Here is a 19,829-nt window from a genome sequence, read left to right on the forward strand (position 1 = left end):
TAAACTTTTCCCATTGATGTCACAGTTGCCACAGCCACAAGCCAAATGCACAAAAAATCAGAGACTGCAGATGAATTACAGGAGATAACCAGTGACTGCAGATAGATTACAGGAGATAACCAGAGACTGTGGATAGATTACAGGAGATAACCAGTGACTGCGGATAGATTACAGGAGGTGACCAGTGACTGCGGATAGATTACAGGAGATGACCAGTGACTGCCAATAGATTACAGGAGAAGTGACTGCCGATAGATTACAGGAGATAACCAGAGACTGCGGATAGATTACAGGAGATAACCAGAGACTGCGGATAGATTACAGGAGATGACCAGTGACTGCCGATAGATTACAGGAGATGACCAGTGACTGCCGATAGATTACAGGAGATAACCAGTGACTGCCGATAGATTACAGGAGATAACCAGAGACTGCGGATAGATTACAGGAGATAACCAATGACTGCGGATAGATTACAGGAGATGACCAGTGACTGCGGATAGATTACAGGAGATAACCAGAGACTGCGGATAGATTACAGGAGATAACCAGAGACTGCAGATGCAGCATACTACACGAGATGATCAGAGTAGCCATTTTTAAAATTGTACCTTTCAGCAATGCACAGCTATACAGGGAGTAAACAACAATGTAAGGGAGGGTTTAGCATAACAGTGACGCAGTGTATATGGGTGGAAACACCTACCTGGCCAACTGAGCTCATCTCCTGCTCTCAGCGGTCTGGGGCGGGGCTGTCAGTGACTGGGGGCATGGCTCTCAGTGGCTGGGGGCGGGGCTCCCACTTGGTTTCTTTTCTCCGAACACATACAGGCTGCATGGGGCAGGGCAGGCTCAAGAGTGTCAGTGGAGCTCTCGGCCTCGCCCCTCCCTGCTGACAGAGCCTCCCTCAGCCTAAGCCGAGCCCAATAGCCCAGGCCAGCGTGCCCCGGTGGTCGGTGTAATAGCATGCCAGGCAGCACACAACACAGCATGTGTGTGTGTGTCAGTGCCGAGTGCGGCGATACCGGCGCCACTAGTTAGAGCACACATAGCTACTTCTTCTGCAATCTGCACTGACGCTCTGGGTGGGTTTCAACCCCCAACCCCCCCCCCATATCTACGTCCCTGGTCTGGTATGGACTTTAAGGGGAACCCCCACACCAAAAAAATTGGCATGGGGTCCCCCCAAAATCCATACTGGACTCTTATTCGAGCAGCTCAGCAGGTCAGAAAAGGGGGCCTCCCCTGGACCATACCAGGCCACATGCCCTCAACATGGGGGGGTGCATGCTTTGGGGCAGGGGGGATCCTGCGCCCCTCACCCCAAAGCACCTTTTCCCCATGTTGAGGAGGACAAGGGCCTCTTCCCGACAACCCTGGCCAATGGTTGTCAGGGTCTGCGGGCGGGGGGGCTTATCGGAATCTGGAAGCCCCTTTTAACAAGGGGCCCCCAGATCCAGGTCCCCCACCCTATGTGAATGAGTATGGGATACATACTCACTATACCCCTACCCATTCATCCAAAAAAAAGGGTCAAAAATAAAAACAGTACATGGGATTTTGACAAAGTAATTTATTAAAGCAGCTCTATTAGAGCGTCTCTTCTCCTTCTGATTTCTTCTGCCACTGGCGATGTCTTCATCCACTGGTTCTTCTCCTCTTTCCGCTAATGTCTTCTCCTGCTGCCTGTTCTCTCTCCTCTGTCTTCTCTCTCTGCCAGTTCTTCTCCCTCTGTTCTTCCTCCAATGTTCTTCCGACGCTCTCTCCCGCTGTAATGCTGGGGTATGTAAAAAAAACAAAACACTTGACAAGGCTTAATGCGGCTATATCCAGCGGTAAGCCGCGTTAAGCAGCTTTTACCAGCATCAGATGTTTTAGCAGCTGTAACGCCGGTCCTCAGAACGTGCTGGCCCTGGGGGTTTTTTAGAGCTTGAAAACACCTTTAAAAACTTACAGCTCCTAAAAGCCTGTGTGTGCATGGACATATAGAATAACATGGAGAGGCATTTTTTAGCTGCAAAAAAAAGTCTGATGTTGCTAAAAGCAGCTGTAAAAACGCCCTGTGTGCATGAGGCCTTTATAGCGTGTTTTTTTCACAAATCCTTCCCTCAGCTCAGCTAATTTTTCCCTTTATTTTTGTACTTTTTTACTCTTTTTCATGTGTTTTTGGTCACTTGGGTGTCTTTTCTATTTGAATGCTCCTCTCAAAAACGTGAATTTGGTGAGGTATTTTTCTACCTGTAGGAGCATATGCCTGTAAACTACTGAAAAAGCCATAGTGTGCATGGACTCATTGGCTAAAATAGAGGGGAGTTTCCAGGCAGAAAAAAATGAGAGCTGAAAAAAGCTCAAAAGCCGTAGGAGCAGCTTCTTTGAGATGCAGTGTGCATGAGCTCTTAGATTGTAAGCTCCAACATGAGCTGAGCCCTCTGTTTCCTTTTGTATCGAATTGTATTGTACCTGTACTGTCTGCCCTCATGTTGTAAAGGACTGCGCAAACTGTAATCATGATCACAGCTCTGGAAACTGAAAAATGGCCTCAGGTCTCTGAATGGAGGGGACAGACCTATCAGTCATCTGCCCATCCTACATTCTTAGATCCATAAAAGGTGTAGTATGGCTTCTATGAATGGAGTAGCTTGGAGAAAAGGGTGGGCTTTCTTGATGAGAGCCGGTAATTATATTAACCCGAAACTTGAAAAAATATGCACCGCTCAGCCATAACATTATGACCACACACCATTACCAGTCGAGGCATGGACTCCACTAGTCCTTCGAAGGTACAGTATGTTGTGGTATCGGGCACCAAACTGTCAGTAGCAGATATTTTAAGTCCTGTAAGTTGCAAGGTGAGGCCTCTATGTATTGGACAGGTACTCGATTTGTTTGAGATCTGAAGAAATTGGAGGCCAACTCAAAACCTCAAACCTTTTGTGAATTCCTCAGATCAAACCACCTTCTTCCATTTGCTCTGAGGGCCATACTCTGAGGATGCATTCTAGCTTATGCCTTTGTCTTGCAGGTTTTTTTTTTTTTTTCTGAGTTTACAAACACTTTAAGTTTTTCAGGAATTTGAGCTACAGCAGCTCTTCTATTGTATCAGCGCCCCCCACCCCAAAGCACCTTGTTGATGGGGACAAGGGCCTCTTCCCTACAACCCTGGGCTGTGGTTGTGGGGGTCTGCAGGCAGGGGGCTTACCGGAATCTGGAAGCCCCCTTTAAAAAGGGGGCCCCTAGATCCTGCCCCCCCCCCATGTGAATGAGTATAGGGTACATTATACCCCTACCCATTCACCCAAAATAGAAGCAGTATAGTGTAAATAAAAACAAAAGACGGTTTTTGACAAAGTCCTTTATTACAAAAAAAGAATGTCCCCCGTCAAAGCTCCAACACTTCTATCTCCGGTTCTGTCACCGATGTGTTCTTCCTCCTTCCTCTGGTCTTCTCCCTCCGCTGCTGTCTTCTCCCTTTGGTGATGTGTTTTTCCTCCTGTCTTCTCCCTCTGCTGCTGTTTTCTCTGCCACCAACTCGGTCCTCCGACGCTGGCTCCAGCCGTTATCATCTCTGATGCTGCTAGTTCTTATATAGCCATGGAGGGTGGCCATTCGGTGATGTCACCAGGAGACTCTGCCCCTTGTAGTGTCACGTGATGGCAGACATCAGCGATGACACAACGGCTGGAGCCAGCGTCGGAGGAGAACTGGGTCGGCTGCGGAGAATACAGCAGAGAAGGAGAGAAGGGAGAAGACCAGAGGAAGAACACATAACCGGAGGGAGAAGACAGCAGTGGAGCGAGATGACCTGAGGAAGAACACCTCACCGGAGGGAGAAGACCGGAGGAAGAACACATCGGTGGCAGAACCAGAGAAAGTAGTGTTGGAGTTACGATGGGGGGACATTCTTCATTTTTAATAAAGGACTTTGTCAAAAACCAACTCTTGTTTTTATTTACACTACACTGCTTTTTTTTTTGACTGAATGGGTAGGGGTACCCCCTACTCATTCACATGGGGGGGATCTGGGGCCCCCTTGTTAAAGGAAAAGTCCCTTGTCCCCATCAACATGGGAACAAGGTGTTTTGGGGTGGGTGGCGCAGAGCAAAGCACACCCCCCATGTTGAGGATATGTGACCTGGTATGGTCCAGGAGGGGGGGCGCTCGCTCATCCCCCACTTCCTCCCCCCTTTCCTAACCTGCCAGGCTACATGCTCGGATAAGGGTCTGGTATGGATTTGGGGGGGGGGGCCCATGTCATTTTTATTTTTTATTTAATTTTTATTTTTTGTCATTGGCTTCCCTTCAAGATTCTCAGAGCACAAGTCGCATGCCACAAGTTGGATTAGTTAAGATGATAATCTGACTTGGATGTGACTTCCATTCAAATCAATGGGCTGAAATCATGCTCAAGTCGGACCAAAGTAGTGCAGGAACCTTTTTTAAAGTCAGACACAAGTCGGACCGGACCATTTAAGACGGCTCTCATAGGGAACCATTCATTTTGACATGTCATGCGACTTGTGCTCTCGAAGTCTGACCAGTGTGAATCGGCCCTAAGCCCAGGTTCGCACTGACCACGAGAATGAAATCGTGCGAGTTCAGTTAGTTCAGGGAGTTCAGGGTTGCTGTACAGATGTCAATGGAAATCGCACCCCGAAGTCGCCAAAAGTAGTGCAGCGTTCCACCGATTCGGACAGTGCCACTGCCAGCAAGTGCTGCTGATTTGGCATGCGATTTGACCTGTGAAATTGCATGCCAAACTGCTCCAATGTGAATCAGGGCTAAGAGACAACAAGAACACTTGCAGGCCAATATATCCCACTCACTTTTTCAGCTGCCATTGTAAGAAGATAATGTTATTCACTTTACCTGTCAGTGGTTAGAATGTTATGGCTGATCAGTGCATATGATTCTACATTATCTTTAATGATTGCAAATTGTTTCATTGTGTTATGGTGCAAGCCATCTCTAATCGTTCATTCAGGAGATAACTGCTTAGCTGTCATGTCAGTAAACAATCTCAGCTCCACATTCTTCATATAGGTCAAAAAAACATAATGATGGGGTTGGTATATTCTTGCTATTGCTTGAGTCTGCAGAAATATGTTATTTCTAGAATCAGAGGAACCGGTGATTTAAAAAAGCGCACAGAAGCTTCTTGTCTATTGTACACAGAAGATTTACTTTAAAACCAGACACATGCTCTCCTAATAAGTTTCTACAACTAGATGGTGCTGCAGACTGAGGAACTGAACTTCTGAACAGCAGTTGTATCCTTTCTTGCTGGCAGTCTGTCTCTGAAGGATTGCCTGCGCTCCTCCCTGAACACACTTTCTGGGAAGCTGTTTATCTGTTATATATCACTTAAACATGCCATACAGGGGTGGAGATTATTTCCATGTGTATGGAACACATCCAAGTAGACTAAAACAGAAAAAGTGATGGCAGGAAAAAAAGACCAAGTGGGCCATCTAGTCGGTTTATTTTTATTTTATTTTTATTTTTTTAATTACGTTTTTGTTTTTTTTTTGTTTTTTGCCAACATTTTTGTATGAATATGATCTATGTTTGTCCCAATAACATAAGCATAGATCTATAATCAGACAAAGAAAAGAGCAACATTGTTAAAGATAAGGCAGCTAATTTTCTGATATGTTCATCTTTTCAAAATATGAGATAGAGATAACGTAGTACTTCTGATTACTCATGGGCAGTAATAAGCAGATTACACAATAAGCATGGAACAGTGAATGAGTATAAAGAGACGATCCATGATTGATCACAGTCCCTTATGTAGGACCACTTGTGCTACAACGATGGTATCAGGCTATCATTGAGATCACCCTAGGGCTTCAGTCTTTTAGCAATTCGATTACAATCCAAGGATCCTTTTCCACAGCTGTGTTGACAGAATAATGTGCTAATACTAGGCCTTCAGATCTCACTAAGAGCATTGAATAAATAATGCAAAAGGTTAGCTCAAACAAATTAATGTAATGTATATTTAATGAGTGGCAACAATGAATCAGTCATATTGGTAATCATTTATGTAAGTACAGTGTGTGTGTATATGTACACCATAAATGTATGTGTGCTAAATACGTATGAATTGGAAATATGTTATGATGGCATACAGTGGCAGATGCAGTGTACAGATAGCGTTCTCATCCTGCTCATAGTATCCAGTCGAGTTTGACATCTAGTCTGATTTTCTATTTGGGTTCTCACATGGCATCATTATTGAGAGTTTATATTAACAACCTAATGTGCCAGATAACTGCCCTATACATGTGTTTTTTTTTTTGGACTGTATTCAGATTTCTTCCATATATTTTTCAATATTTATGTCAATAGTAATATTTTAGTAAATAGTATAATAGTAATAGTTCTAGCCTAGGTAATATTTTTATAATATATTTTATTGTGTTTTCTCTTTCAGTGTCGGCAGGTGAAGACTGCTTGTGGTATCAGGATCACAGTGGTGGTTGGCATTCTAACCTAGATTGTAAATATGGTACTTTTTGCTGTGGAGACTGTTACCAAAGATATTGCTGCTTTGACCCCAGTAAACTAATCACTGAGAGGATGCAGAAGGGCTGTCTTTCTTTAAGGTACTGTTTAAACAAGCTTATTTAATAACTAAACCTGTCATTTATTTTCTAATATCTTATTTTTCGCGGTGTTTAGTTCACATTACTTTCTTACCTCTGTTATAGCCCGAAGACCATTGCAGGCATTGGATTTGCTGTGCTACTCTTCTTTGTGGTGATTGTTACATTGATTTGCTGCTTTATGTGCTCTTGTTGTTATCTGTATCAGCGTCGCCACCAGCGTTCCACACCATACAGAGGTAAGACCAAATTAAAAATTCTACCTGAATTTTTAAATTCTCTACCTCGTCTTTTATGCCCTCAACCTGCTGGATTATATACACTCACCGGCCACTTTATTAGGTACACCTTGCCAGTACTGGGTTGGACCCACTTTTGGCTTCAGAATTGTCTTAATTCTTCGTGGCATAGATTTAACAAGGTGTTGGAAACATTCCTTAGAGATTTTGGTCTATATTGACATGATAGCATCACGCATTTGCTGCACATCCATGATGCAAATCTCCCGTTCCACCACATTCCAAAGGTGTTCTATTGGATTTGGTGACTGTGGAAGCCATTGGAGTACAGTGACTTCATTGTCATGTTCAAAACACTACTTTGAGATGATTTGACCCTTGTGACCTGGTGCAATATCCTGCTGGATGTAGCTATCAGAAGATGGGTACACTGTAGTAGGACTGGGTAAAAAATCGATTTAAATCTTGAATCGAGTTGAGAGGTCAAATTGATTAAAAATTTAAGCAAATCGATTTTTTTTTTTTTTTCACCGCACCGGTGCCGAGGAGCTGTGGGCAGGAGATTTTAGGCGATGCCGCGGCTTCGGCCTAGTCCGTGGCTTCAGCCTAGTCCGCGAGGCCGCACGCCGCGGACTAAGCCAAAGCTGCGGCCTCGCCTAAAGAACTCCTGCCCGCAGCTCCTCAGGACCAGCACGGTGTCCAAAAAAAACCTCATTTCGAATCGTGAATCAAGCTTTTTTTTTTTTTAAGAAAATCTCAGATTTTTTTGGAAAATCTCCCAGCCCTACACTGTAGTCATAAAGGGATGGACATGGTCAGCAACAATACTCAGGTAGGCCTTGGCATTTAAACGATGCTCAGTTGATACTAAGGGGCCCAAAAAAATATCCCCCATACCATTGCACCACCAGCCTGAACCATCGATACAAGCCAGGATGGATCTATGTTTTCATGTTGCTTACGCCACATTCTGACCCTACCATCTGAATGTTGCAGCTGAAATCAAGACTCATCAGACCAGGCAACATTTTTCCAATCTTCTATTGTTCCATTTTGGTGAGCCTGTGCGAATTGTAGCCTCAGTTTCCTGTTAGCTTATAGGAGTGGCACTCGTGTGATCTTCTGCTGCTATAGCCCATCTTCTTCAAGGTTTGATGTGTTATGCATTCAGAGATGGTATTCTGCATACCTTAGTTATTACAAGTGGTTGCCTTGATCTCCAACCAGTCTGCACATTCGCCTCTGACATCAACAAGGCATTTTCGTCCACACAACTGCCACTCACTGGATATTTTCTCTTTTTCGGACCATTCTCTGTAAACCCTAGAGATGGTTGTGCGTGAAAATCCCAGTAGATCAGCAGTTTTTGAAATACTCAGACCAGTCCGTCTGGCACCAACACCATGCACGTTCAAAGTCAATTAAATACCCTTTCTTCCCCATTCTAATGCCCCGTACACACGGTCGGACTTTGTTCGGACATTCCGACGACAAAATCCTAGGATTTTTTCCGACGGATGTTGGCTCAAACTTGTCTTGTATACACACGGTCACACAAAGTTGTCGGAAAATCCGATCGTTCTAAACGCTGTGACGTAAAACACGTACGTCGGGACTATTAACGGGGCAGTGGCCAATAGCTTTCATCTCTTTATTTATTCTGAGCATGCGTGGCACTTTGTCCGTCGGATTTGTGTACACACGATCGGAATTTCCGACAACGGATTTTATTGTCGGAAAATTTTATATCCTGCTCTCAAACTTTGTGTGTCGGAAAATCCGATGGAAAATGTGTGATGGAGCCTACACACGGTCGGAATTTCCGACAACCAGGTCCTATCACACATTTTCTGTCTGAAAATCCGACCGTGTGTACGGGGCATAATGCTCAGTTTGAGCTTCAGCAAGTCATCTTCACCACGCCTAGATGCCTAAATGCATTGAGTTGCTGGCATGTGATTGGCTGATTATCAATTTGTGTTGCCAAGCAATTGAACAGGTGTACCTAATAAAGTGGCCGGTAAGTGTATGTGGTTTTCCAGGTATCATGTTCTGAGCAACTATTAAACTTGCCATCTCAACCCACATAAAAAGGAGCTGTGAGTTCTTTTAATTGTTTTTTTGATGATCATCATTAACCAGCCCTAAAAGTGCATTTCTGTTCTAAGTGAATTTGGGGGGTGAAATCTGCTAGCTTCTAATAATATTTCTTGCAAACTTATTATATTTCAAAAGCAGTTCCTTTTTCTGTTCTTGCTCAGCTTTAAATCTATGGGAGTCTCATAGAATTTGGGATTGTTCATAGTTCCGCTGTAATATAAAATGAATGAAAAATTCAGAACAGTGGAACAGATTTGTGATAGCTGTACAGATGTGCACACTTTTTTTTTTTTTTTTAAGATATTCTCTTCTGGAGCTTCCAGCAAGGAAAAATGTAGGTTAGTTCTCTTTGAATGAGGGGGCTATGAAGTTTGCCATAATTACCCTTATCTGTTCTGTTCAGGCAAATTTCATGTCATCAGTTGAACATTGTCCTAACAAAGGGGTAAATATTTAGATACAGAATTTCTTCATTGTATGTTAAAGAGAGATGGATTCAGCCAGTCTTTGTTTTGGGACAGATAAAACTGAACTATTTGAGAAATTTTTGCAGTCAGCCATGACGCCTTCTCCTTAGAAACATATTAAAGGTAAGAAATATTGGGGTATGTTGTGTGAATAGGAACACATAAACCATAGTGTTTTTTTAACTGTACTTAAAGCAGAGTTCCACCCAAAAATCGAACTTCCGCTTTAAGTACTGGGAACCCCCTGACATGCCACATTTGTCATGTCATTATTTTTTTGGGGGGTGGGGGAGCGGGTACCCAGTTTTGACAGGCACCCAGCTCCCACTTCCTCCCCTGACGCCGCTAGAAGGAAGTTCCCCTCTCCCCCCTCCCTCCCTGCAATCTTCTGGGACACTTTACAGGTCCCAGAAAATTGCCCGGCCATTCACAACGCGCAGTGAAGCCACAGCCAGGCGCCCTCAGTTACAATGAGAGGGGGGGAGATGAGCGAGGCTTTGTGCGCCCGCATCGTGGGACAGATGAATGTCTGTTTATTAAGTCAGTAGCTACACTTTTTGTAGCTGCTGACTTTTAAATGGGTGGAACTCCGCTTTAAATGTGATTGCTCAAGAAGCCTGTTCCCCTGTGTTTACAGTCTTCTGCACACTGCCCGACTGTTTATCTAAGTTACCAAATTTGCCAGTTCTTATTGGAGATGCACTATTTACTCCATCTATGAACATTTGAGGTTACCTGTAAAACATACATTGCTGGTGGACAAGTTTGGGGGAAAAAATGCAGTAAATGGTTTTGGCCACTTAGCAATAGCTTTAAAGGAAAGTTTTGGCTTTATATTCAGTGGGTATAGAAAAGAGTCACATACGTTTTTGTTTTATCCAGCTGTATTTACTCCGTGCAACTTATAACATCCAAGTAAAAGATATAACACCAACATGTCAGAAAAAATTAAAAAAAAGATCAAAAACAGAAGCACTGAGTTGGAAAAAGGAACACCCCCTTGTGTCAATATTTTGTTGAACCACCTTTTGCTTTAATTACAGCCTTTAGTCTGTTGGGATATGTCTCTACTAACTGTGCACATCTAGACTTTGCAATATTTGCCCACATTTCTTTGCAGAGCTGCTCAAGTTCAGTTAAATTTGACGGTGACTTTTTTATGGACTGCAGTCTTCAAGTCAATCCACAGATTTTCAGTGGGGTTTAAGTCTGGGCTCTGACTAAGCCATGCAAGGACATTTGCCTTTTTCTCCTTCAACCACTGTGTGCTCGTTTTTGCTGTATGCTTTGGGTTATTGTCATGTTGGAAGGTAAACCTTCTTACCATTGACAACGTTCTGGCTGAGGGCAGCAGATTTTCCTTAACAATTTGATATTTTGCCTTATCCATTTTTCTTCTATCTGGATAAGTGCTCCAGTCCCTGCTGCAGAGAAACACCCCCATAACAGGATATTACCACCTATGTGCTTTACCATAGGAATGGTGTTATTTGGATGGTGAGCTGTATTGGATTTCCTCCAGACATATCGTTTGGTGTTAAGGCCAATTAATTGAATTTTAGGTGTCCTTTTATGAAAGTGCGGTAAAATACCGCTTTTCAGTTCTCAGGCATTCTCAGAGGAGATCGCTCTCCTCTGAGTGCCTGTTTATGAAAGTGTGTAGATCGCTTCTCATGTTGAGTTGAGGAGCGATCTACAAACGCCAGGAACTCCTGAGAATGGCTCCTCGCACTGTAATCTCGCGTGATATAGCGGGATTACAGTATGAGTAGCCATAAAATACAAAAGTTTAACACAAATCAGCACACATTATTCCCCAACATATTAATAAAATAATAAAGTTAAATTCCCCCTACACAATATACATTAACCTAATTATAAAAAAAACATTGTTTTTATCAATATTTAAAGATCATACATGTCCCTATTTAAATGTGAATGGTGTATAGTAAATGAATGTAATGCACATATGTAATGCAGCTATACACCATTCATATAAATGCAAAACACATTTATAATCATTAAAAAAATAATTTTAATAAAGTATACAAGTATAAATATTTATTAATAAATTAAAATAAAATATATTTCATTATAGATAAACATAAAAATTGATAAACTGGTGCGATGCGAGAACACTGCGAATCCACTGCGGGTTCCCGCATCGCACCGACTCGCATGTCTGTTCACACTGCCATATGCGAATCGCTGGGGAGTGTCAATACATTGTTACCCCCAGATCAGCTTGCATATCGCACTGCGAACTGACAGTTCGGACATGAATCGGATCGCATATGTGTGAACACACATGCGATCCGATTCTGGTCCAAACAGAAAAAAGGGTCCTGTGCGTGTTTGCACCGAATGCGGTGCGATATCAGCCATACTATCTGTACAGCTGATATCGCACCGCACAGACATCGCATGTAATGTGAATGAATGGCAGTGTGCTGCGAATAACATGCGATGCCTGTGCGATGTCCGGCATCGCACAAGTGTGAACTGGGCCTAAAAGTTAACAACACCCCCAAATCAGTTCGCATATCGCAGTGCGATCTGCAAACTCGGACAGTAATCGAAACGCATGGGTGTGAACCCCCATGCGATCCGATTCTGCTGTGGACCAAAAAAAGGGTCCTGTAAGAGTTTGGTCCGAGGGCAATGCAAATTTAGCAATGTATGGCTGAAATCGCATCGCACAGAGATCGGATGTGATTTTGCACTGCAGTGCGGTGCGAATCACATCCGATCTCGGACACCGCAGCAGTGGGAACTGGCCCTAAATCATATTGCATTTGCACCAAAATGGTACAGGACCCTTTATTTGGTCCGCACTGGAATCGGATCGCATGGGTGTGAACACCCATGCGATCCGATTCCTGCACCATTACATAGTTCGCATTGCGATCTGTGAAATGATCTGGGGGTGTCATTAACGTTACATTGACACCCGCAGTGGTGCGCAGATGTCAATGTAGGTGCGATGTGAAAACCCGCACAGGAATCACGCTGGTTCACGCATCGCACAAGTGTGAACCCAGCCAGAGACGTGAACATCTAAAAAAAAAATATATATATATCTATATATAGATATAGATAGATATAGATATAGCTATAGATATATCTATCTATAGCTATATATATATATCTATAGATAGATAGATAGATATAGATATATATATATATATATATATATATATATATATATATATATATATATATCTATATCTATATATCTATATCTATATATGTATATATAAATTAATATCCTGCTGATTTTGGGGTGTGTAATGGTGGGGAAGATGTGCTCTGACTGTTTGGTGAAAGAAAGAAGTCAAAAGACTTCTTGCTTTCTCCAGAATATCAGCCAGTTTCAGGCTTCTCACTCTGATTCTCCACTTCTGAAATGGTGAATCAGAAAGTGAGAATTCTGTCACAGATCGCCAGTGAGGTGCTGAGATCGCACCTTCATAAACTGGCCGTTTCTGTGAAGTCAGTTACAAATTCTCACTGTGCTGAGATAATCAGCGGAGAACATTTTCTCCGCTGATTATCTCAGTTTCATAAACTGGTAATGAGCTGAGATCAGCGGCGAGACTCGGGATCGCCGCTGATCTCAGTTTCATAAAAGGACACCTTAGTCTCATATGACCACAACACCTTTTTCTATGTGGCATAGCTCAGTCGTGACTGCATGTGGCCTTTCTTGAGAAGTGGCTTTTTACTTGCAACCCTCCCATACAAGCCACATTTGTGGAGAATTTGTGATATTATTGTCACATGCACAAAATGACCACTCTTTGTCATAAATTCCTGCAGCTGTTTCAGAGTTGCTATAGTCCTCCTTGTAGCCTCTTTGACCAGTTTCCTCCTGGCTTTCATCCAGTTTGGAGCGATGTCCTTGTCCAGGGAGGGTCTGTGTTGTACCAAATATCTTCCACTTCTTAATATTAGACTGCACTGTGCTTCTAGGCATTGATAAAGCCTTTGAAATGGTTTTGTATCCATCTCCTGACTTGTGCCTGTCAGCAACTTTTATCTTTAGACAGTGCCTTGCCACCAATAGTTGTTTGCTTCAGTTGCAATACCTGGGACTGAAATGCTCCAGGAAATCTCTTTTCATGCTAAACTAATCATAATGATCACAGCTGATCACAGTTGAAAGTCAAATGGCTTTGTGTGCCATTGAGGAGGTGATTAGCTACACTTGATTGAGTTTACAAGTCATTTTTAGGAGGGGGGGGGGGGGGGGGTCTTCCTATTTCCAACTTACTGATTCTTTTTTTGAATTTTTTTTTTTCTGACATGTTAGTGTTATTTTTCTTACTTGGATGTTATAAGTTGCACTGAGTAAATACAGCTGGATAAAACAAAAACTGTGTCTGTCTTCCAGTGTTAATTTAGTCGACTAAAGCATTTTAGTCGACTAAATGAATACTATTTTAGTCGACTAAAATACAACTAAAACTAAAACAATTGAGATGACTAAAATACGACTAAAACAAAAATGGCATTTTAGTCAGAAGACTAAAATGGGACTAAAACTAAAATGCCATTTTAGTCAAAAGACTAAGACTAAAACTAAATTGAAATTTGACTTCAAAATGAACACTGGTCTGTAGTGCACATACCTCAATACAATAAATAATAACATATTAGATTTTTCACTCCAGCAGTATATAATGAGTTTGCAAATTGTAGAGGAATGTTTAACTAATGCATTACAATTTAATTATACCCATTAGATTTTAGATGACTAAAATTAGTTTTAGTCAACTAAAATGTACTGGAGATTTTAGTCGACTAAATACGACTAAACTTAAACAATTGCAGAAGACTAAAATGGGACTAAAACTAAAATGCCATTTTAGTCCTAAGACTAATGCCCTGTACACACGGTCAGACATTGATCGAACATTCCGACAACAAAATCCATGGATTTTTTCCGACGGATGTTGGCTCAAACTTGTCTTGCATACACACGGTCACACAAAGTTGAAAATCCGATCGTTCTAAACGCGGTGACGTAAAACACATACGCCGGGACTATAAATGGGGCAGTAGCCAATAGCTTTCGTCTCTTAATTTATTCTGAGCATGCGTGGCACTTTGTGCGTCGGATTTGTGTACACACGATCGGAATTTCGGACAACGGATTTTGTTGCCGGAAAATTTTATAGCAAGCTCTCAAACTTTGTGTGTCAGAAATTCCGCTGGAAAATGTGTGATGGAGCCTACACACGGTCGGAATTTCTGACAACAAGGTCCTATCACACATTTTCCGTCGGAAAATCCGACCGTGTGTACAGGGCATAAGACAAACTAAATCAAAATTTGCTGCCAAAATTAACACTGCTGTCTTCATTTTGGGCTGCAACGCAACATAATTTGATTATTTTAAAGGGTGGTGATTCTTTTCTATACCCACTATATACACTAGATAAACCTCTAGTATAAAAAATGCAGACATCTAGAGGTGCCTGCATTGGTGAACATATGCATTTCAGAGGGTGTTTATAACCGTCACTATTTTTATCCACATGGTTTAAATTGCCTTCAAAAGAAAAGAAGAAGAAATTAAATACATTTTCTGTATTTGCTCAAGCACCATTGGTCATATTTTATTTTATTTTTTATTTAAGGTACTTATATAGCGCTGTCAATTTACGCAGCGCTTTACATATACATTGTACATTCACATCAGTCCCTACCCTCAAGGAGCTTACAGTCTAAGGGTCGGTTCACACTGGGGCGACTTGGGATCCGACTTGTACGCCCTCAAGTCGCCCCAAGTCGCCCCAAGTCGCTTTGTATTTAGATTAACATGGTAGGCAATGGGAGCGTCTTAATTGACACTACTGAAGTCGCTCCGACTTCAGAAAAGGTTCCTGTACTACTTCTATCCGACTTGTAGGCGACTTGTACCCATTCAACTCAATGTAAGTCGCCTGCAAGTCGGATCTCTCTGTAAAGTCAAGCGACTTTGCAGAGAAAACCCCTCCCTCCCCCCCTCCCTCCCAGAGAGGTGATTGGCCACAGGCAAAGTCGCCTGTCATGGAGGCGACTTCAAGTCGCCTCGTAATTTGCCGAAGTCGCGCTGAAGTCGCGCTAAAGTCGCGCTGAAGCCGCGTTGAAGTCGCGGTACAAAGTCGCGCTAAAGTCGTGTTGCCCATGTGTGAACCGACCCTAAGGGTCCCTAACTCACATTCATACATACTAAGGATAATTTAGACAGGATCCAATTAACCTACCAGCATGTCTTTGGAGTGTGGGAGGAAACCGGAAAAAACCCACGCAGGTACAGGGAGAACATGCAAACTCCAGGCAGGTAGTGTCATGGTTGGGACTCGAACCAGCGACCCTTCTTACTGCTAGGCGAGAGTGCTACCACTACACCGCCCTATGTTATAGTTGGTCCCAAATCCTGTCACTGACAATGTAAATGTGAAGAAAAGCAATGATTAAACTAATTTGAATTCATATGCTACATACTATCATTGCATTTTTTTAAGTCCAGAGGGTTAATCAGAATGAATGTTTTTTTTTATTTTATTGATAGTGGGCCTTTATTGAATGTAGCTAAGAATAGCTTGCTGGTTATATAGCTAAAATCTATAAAAAAAAAGTTACTTACTCCACTTGCAGTAAATCAAATCACGTTTGGTTATAATCTACAGTAAGTGTTTTTTTTTTCTGTTTTCTCCATATGTTGAAAGAATGAACTTATAACGTGAATACATTTTCTTGATTATGTTCTCTTTTGCCAGCTCAAGAAATCCAGATGTCGGGTGTTTCCCAGCAACCTCTTTATCCTACACAACCTCCATACCCCACCCAGGCTCCTTATCCAACCCAGCCTCCATACCCAATGCAGCCTCCATATCCCCCACAACCCTATCCAATGGATCCCAAGTTTGCACCACCTCAGCCTGGATATGAACCTGTGCCTATGTACCCAGCAAGTGGACCAACATCCCAGTATCCTGTATATTCTCCAGCACCTCCAATGTACAATCCAAACTGTAAGCTATATGTTACATCATAAATGGTAATGTTCTTTGGCCATTCAGGGAAAAATTTTCAGATTCACTTTAATGCAGACGTCCTCATCTCTGTGACCAGAGGGAAATTCCTGGCCAGACCTGTACCATGGGGTCTCCATAGCCCTATGTACAGTACAACTCCAGCAACTTATAGCTTACACAGGGGTTTTCTACTACTCCCAGCAACTGATCATAAGTCTTTATTAAAGTGACTCTCACAACACCATGCCTATTAAGATATTTTTCTTTATCGTACATCACGGGACACAGAGGCTCATAGTAATTACTAAGTGGCTTATATCTCACCTTCAGGTGCTGGACACTGGTGTAATTAGACAGGACGTTTCCTCCCTATATAATCCCTCCCCTACAGGGAGTACCTTAGTTTTTTCGCCAGTGTCTAAGGTGTTGGTCACGGTTAATGAGTGCTCCTAGATGGCCTGAACAGGGTCAGGAAATTATGCTATCGGATCCATTCAAAGAGCCAAAACAAAAGATAAAGTGGATGGTACCTGACGCCTTGATACCGAAGAACGAGGTTTTGCCTGTAATGCTTCTCTTAGGAGAGCTGGGCCCTGAGATCCAGTACCTTGGTCACATTGCTAAACCACAGGTTTGCTCTGGCAGAGCGCTATACATGGCCCAAGGTAGTGGACCCTACGTACAGATGGGACCCCGTCCTTGAAAGTCTGGCATGACACTAACCCGCCGTGATGGATGAAGATTGGGTCGCTTTGATATTCCAGCAGTACCCTGCAGCGAGGAATGGTGAGTCTGCATTTGTTTGCAGTGTCTCTATTAAGAGAGCGATCAGACTGTCTGTTTCCCAGTGGTCACTGGGAGCAGTGTGCTGTTCTATCATGCTTTTACTCTGGCTCAGGCAGGCTGCTGTTTTTTCCTCAGCCATTAGAGGGTGCAGATTTGCTCCTAGCCTATTGTTATTTTAGGCAGGAAGAAGAAGGGCAGCCATTACCATGTGCTGACAGGTCGGATGGCCTTGGAGACAGAAGGATGCATGATCGCCTAAAGTTGCATGATCGCCTAGATTGGCATGGTTGCATAACAAGGCATGTTAATTTAAGTTTTCCTTAAATATACAGGATTCCTTATGTTCACATAGGAATATGTGTCTGCATGGATACATGTTGTGTAATGTTGCATAACACGTTCATAAAGCACATGCTTGCTTGCAAGATGCCTGTTCTATAGCACACGTGTTATATGTATGCATGTATACAGCGCACACTTTTCTTGTTCTTGCCTAAAACATATTTGTATGAATTTATGCTTCCATGAACGTACGCTTCTATAAAGGCATGTGGCGTTAATACTTGCCTCATACACATACGGGCCGTTTGCATATGTGTTTATTTGCATGGGCTACAGAGATTGTCTGCACTTCGCAGGGGAACAGCACATCTTCCGGTTGGTGGTCTGGCCCTTCAGGTTAGCCATCATGCCCTGGGTAAAGGCCCAGAGTATAGCAGTATCGGCATACCGAGGCAATCTGCTGCTGATAGATCAGTCAGTAGCATGGCTGGACCTAGGTGGTCAAGTATCTGGAACTAGTGGGTTGGGAACCCAGTCTAAAAGTACGTTCTTCGGTCAGTAAGGAGCTTGAGTGTGTGTTTGGGACTCAGCCCAAAAAGCGTCAAGGCAAGGAAGAGTTCCTTACATTTACCTTTGCTAAGGTGCTAGGGAAGATGGCTTCATTCAAAGCGGTTCCCTATGCTCAGTTTCGTTCAAGGCTGCTATAAACATTATTCTGTCTGCCTGGAACAAGTAGATCCTAACCTAGGCATTATACAAAGGGTCTGGTCCCAGGGATATGCCGGAACCTCAGCAAGATGGCAGAAAGGAGGATCCTTCATGCCGATTACCTGGGAGGTGGTGGCTATGAAGGCTGGCCTCTAGGGATGGAGACCAGTCCTGAAGGAGACCACTGCCTAGGAGAAGTGGTCAAGCTCAGAGAGCCTTGACTGTTGACATTCTAGAGCTTCCGATGGCACGTCTGGCTTAATAACCTGGGCGTTTAGATTACAGGATTGTTCTGTCAAGGTACAATCCGACGATGCCACATCAGTAATTTACTTCAGTTACCAAGGAGGCACTAGAAGTCACGCAGCCAGAGGGAAGTGGGCCATGTTTTGGTTTTGGCAGAGGAGCTTGTACCTTGCCTATCGACAATCTTCATATTGTGAATGGAGAATTGACAGGCGGCTCTCTGGAGCCGTCAACAATTGTACCCGGGAGAATGGCCTCTGCACCCTGACTTTTTTCTGACCAGATAAGAATTTTGGGAGTCCAGGTTCAACAAGAAGTTGGACAGCTTTGTTTCAAGGGCTAGGGATCCACTCGCATATGGGACAGATGCGTTAGTGATCCCGTGGGATCAGTTTTTCACTGATTTATACGTTCTCCCCAGTTCAGCTGCTTCCGCAGATTCTATGCAGGATCGAAGTGGAAGGGAAGCCGGTAATACTACTAGCCCGGCATGGCCCAGAAGATCCTGGTATGCAGAGATAGTAAGGTTGGCAGTAGAGAAACCGTGGACTCTTCCATCTAGTCCAGACTTTGTTTCTCAAAGGGATGTTATTTCATCCGGCCTTACAATCGCTAAATTTAGCGGTCTGTCTATTAAAGCCCACATATTAAAGAATCAGGGTTTTCAGGTTCAGCGGTAACTGCCCTGATTAATGCAAGAAAGCGGGCCTCTAGGACCATTTATTATAAGGTCTGAAGGGCCTATGTTTCCTGGTGTAAAACCAAAAAGATGGCATCCTCGAAGGTATGTCATAGGTAGAATTCTTGCCTTCCTACAGTTGAGGGTAAAAATGAAGCTAGCCTTGAATACCATCAAGGGTCAGATCTTGGCCTTTGTCATTGTGTTTCAAAGGCCGCTTGCTTCACATTCTTTGATCCGGGCCTTTTATACAAGGGACAACGCGTATAAATCCGCCAGTTAGGTCGCACTTGTGCCGTAGGGTTGAGTCTAGTTTTGTCGGCGTACAAGGAAAGCTCCTTTTGATCCTCCTAATGGGGGAATTGGTGTTCTCCGTTGCGGTAGCCTCCGTAAGAGTTTCAGTGTTGGCAGCTTTCTTTTGTATAGTGCCATACTTAATTATTCTTAAGGATAGGGTGATGTTAAATCCTCACCCAGCCTTTTTCCTTTTTCCTAAAAGGATCTAGCTGTCATTTGAATCAACCCCCTTTTTTTACCTTCCTTTTTACCAGAAGCTTGTTCTGCGGAAGGAAAGTTATTCATTCCTCTCAATATAGTGAGAGCGGTTAAAGGTATATCTGAATGTTTCAAGATACGGGAATCTGACGTTTGTTGTGCTGCCAGAGGACCCTAAGAATGGGCAGGCAGCG

The 19,829-nt window shown here is 43.1% G+C and overlaps 1 protein-coding gene across 1 annotated transcript in view; it reads left to right on the plus strand.

Annotated features, from left to right (window-relative positions):
• The window catches only part of SHISA4 (shisa family member 4), a 94,036-nt gene that overhangs the window by 61,691 nt on the left and 12,516 nt on the right, over positions 1-19,829 (plus strand). Inside the window, exons 2-4 of the mRNA XM_073616076.1 lie at positions 6,437-6,608; positions 6,714-6,847; positions 16,182-16,436. Of these exons, the coding sequence (XP_073472177.1) occupies positions 6,437-6,608; positions 6,714-6,847; positions 16,182-16,436 (561 nt within the window). The remainder of the gene's footprint in view (positions 1-6,436; positions 6,609-6,713; positions 6,848-16,181; positions 16,437-19,829) is intronic.

The sequence above is a fragment of the Aquarana catesbeiana genome, linkage group LG02 (genome assembly GCF_042186555.1).
Source record: "Aquarana catesbeiana isolate 2022-GZ linkage group LG02, ASM4218655v1, whole genome shotgun sequence".
Classification (NCBI taxonomy): domain Eukaryota; kingdom Metazoa; phylum Chordata; class Amphibia; order Anura; family Ranidae; genus Aquarana; species Aquarana catesbeiana.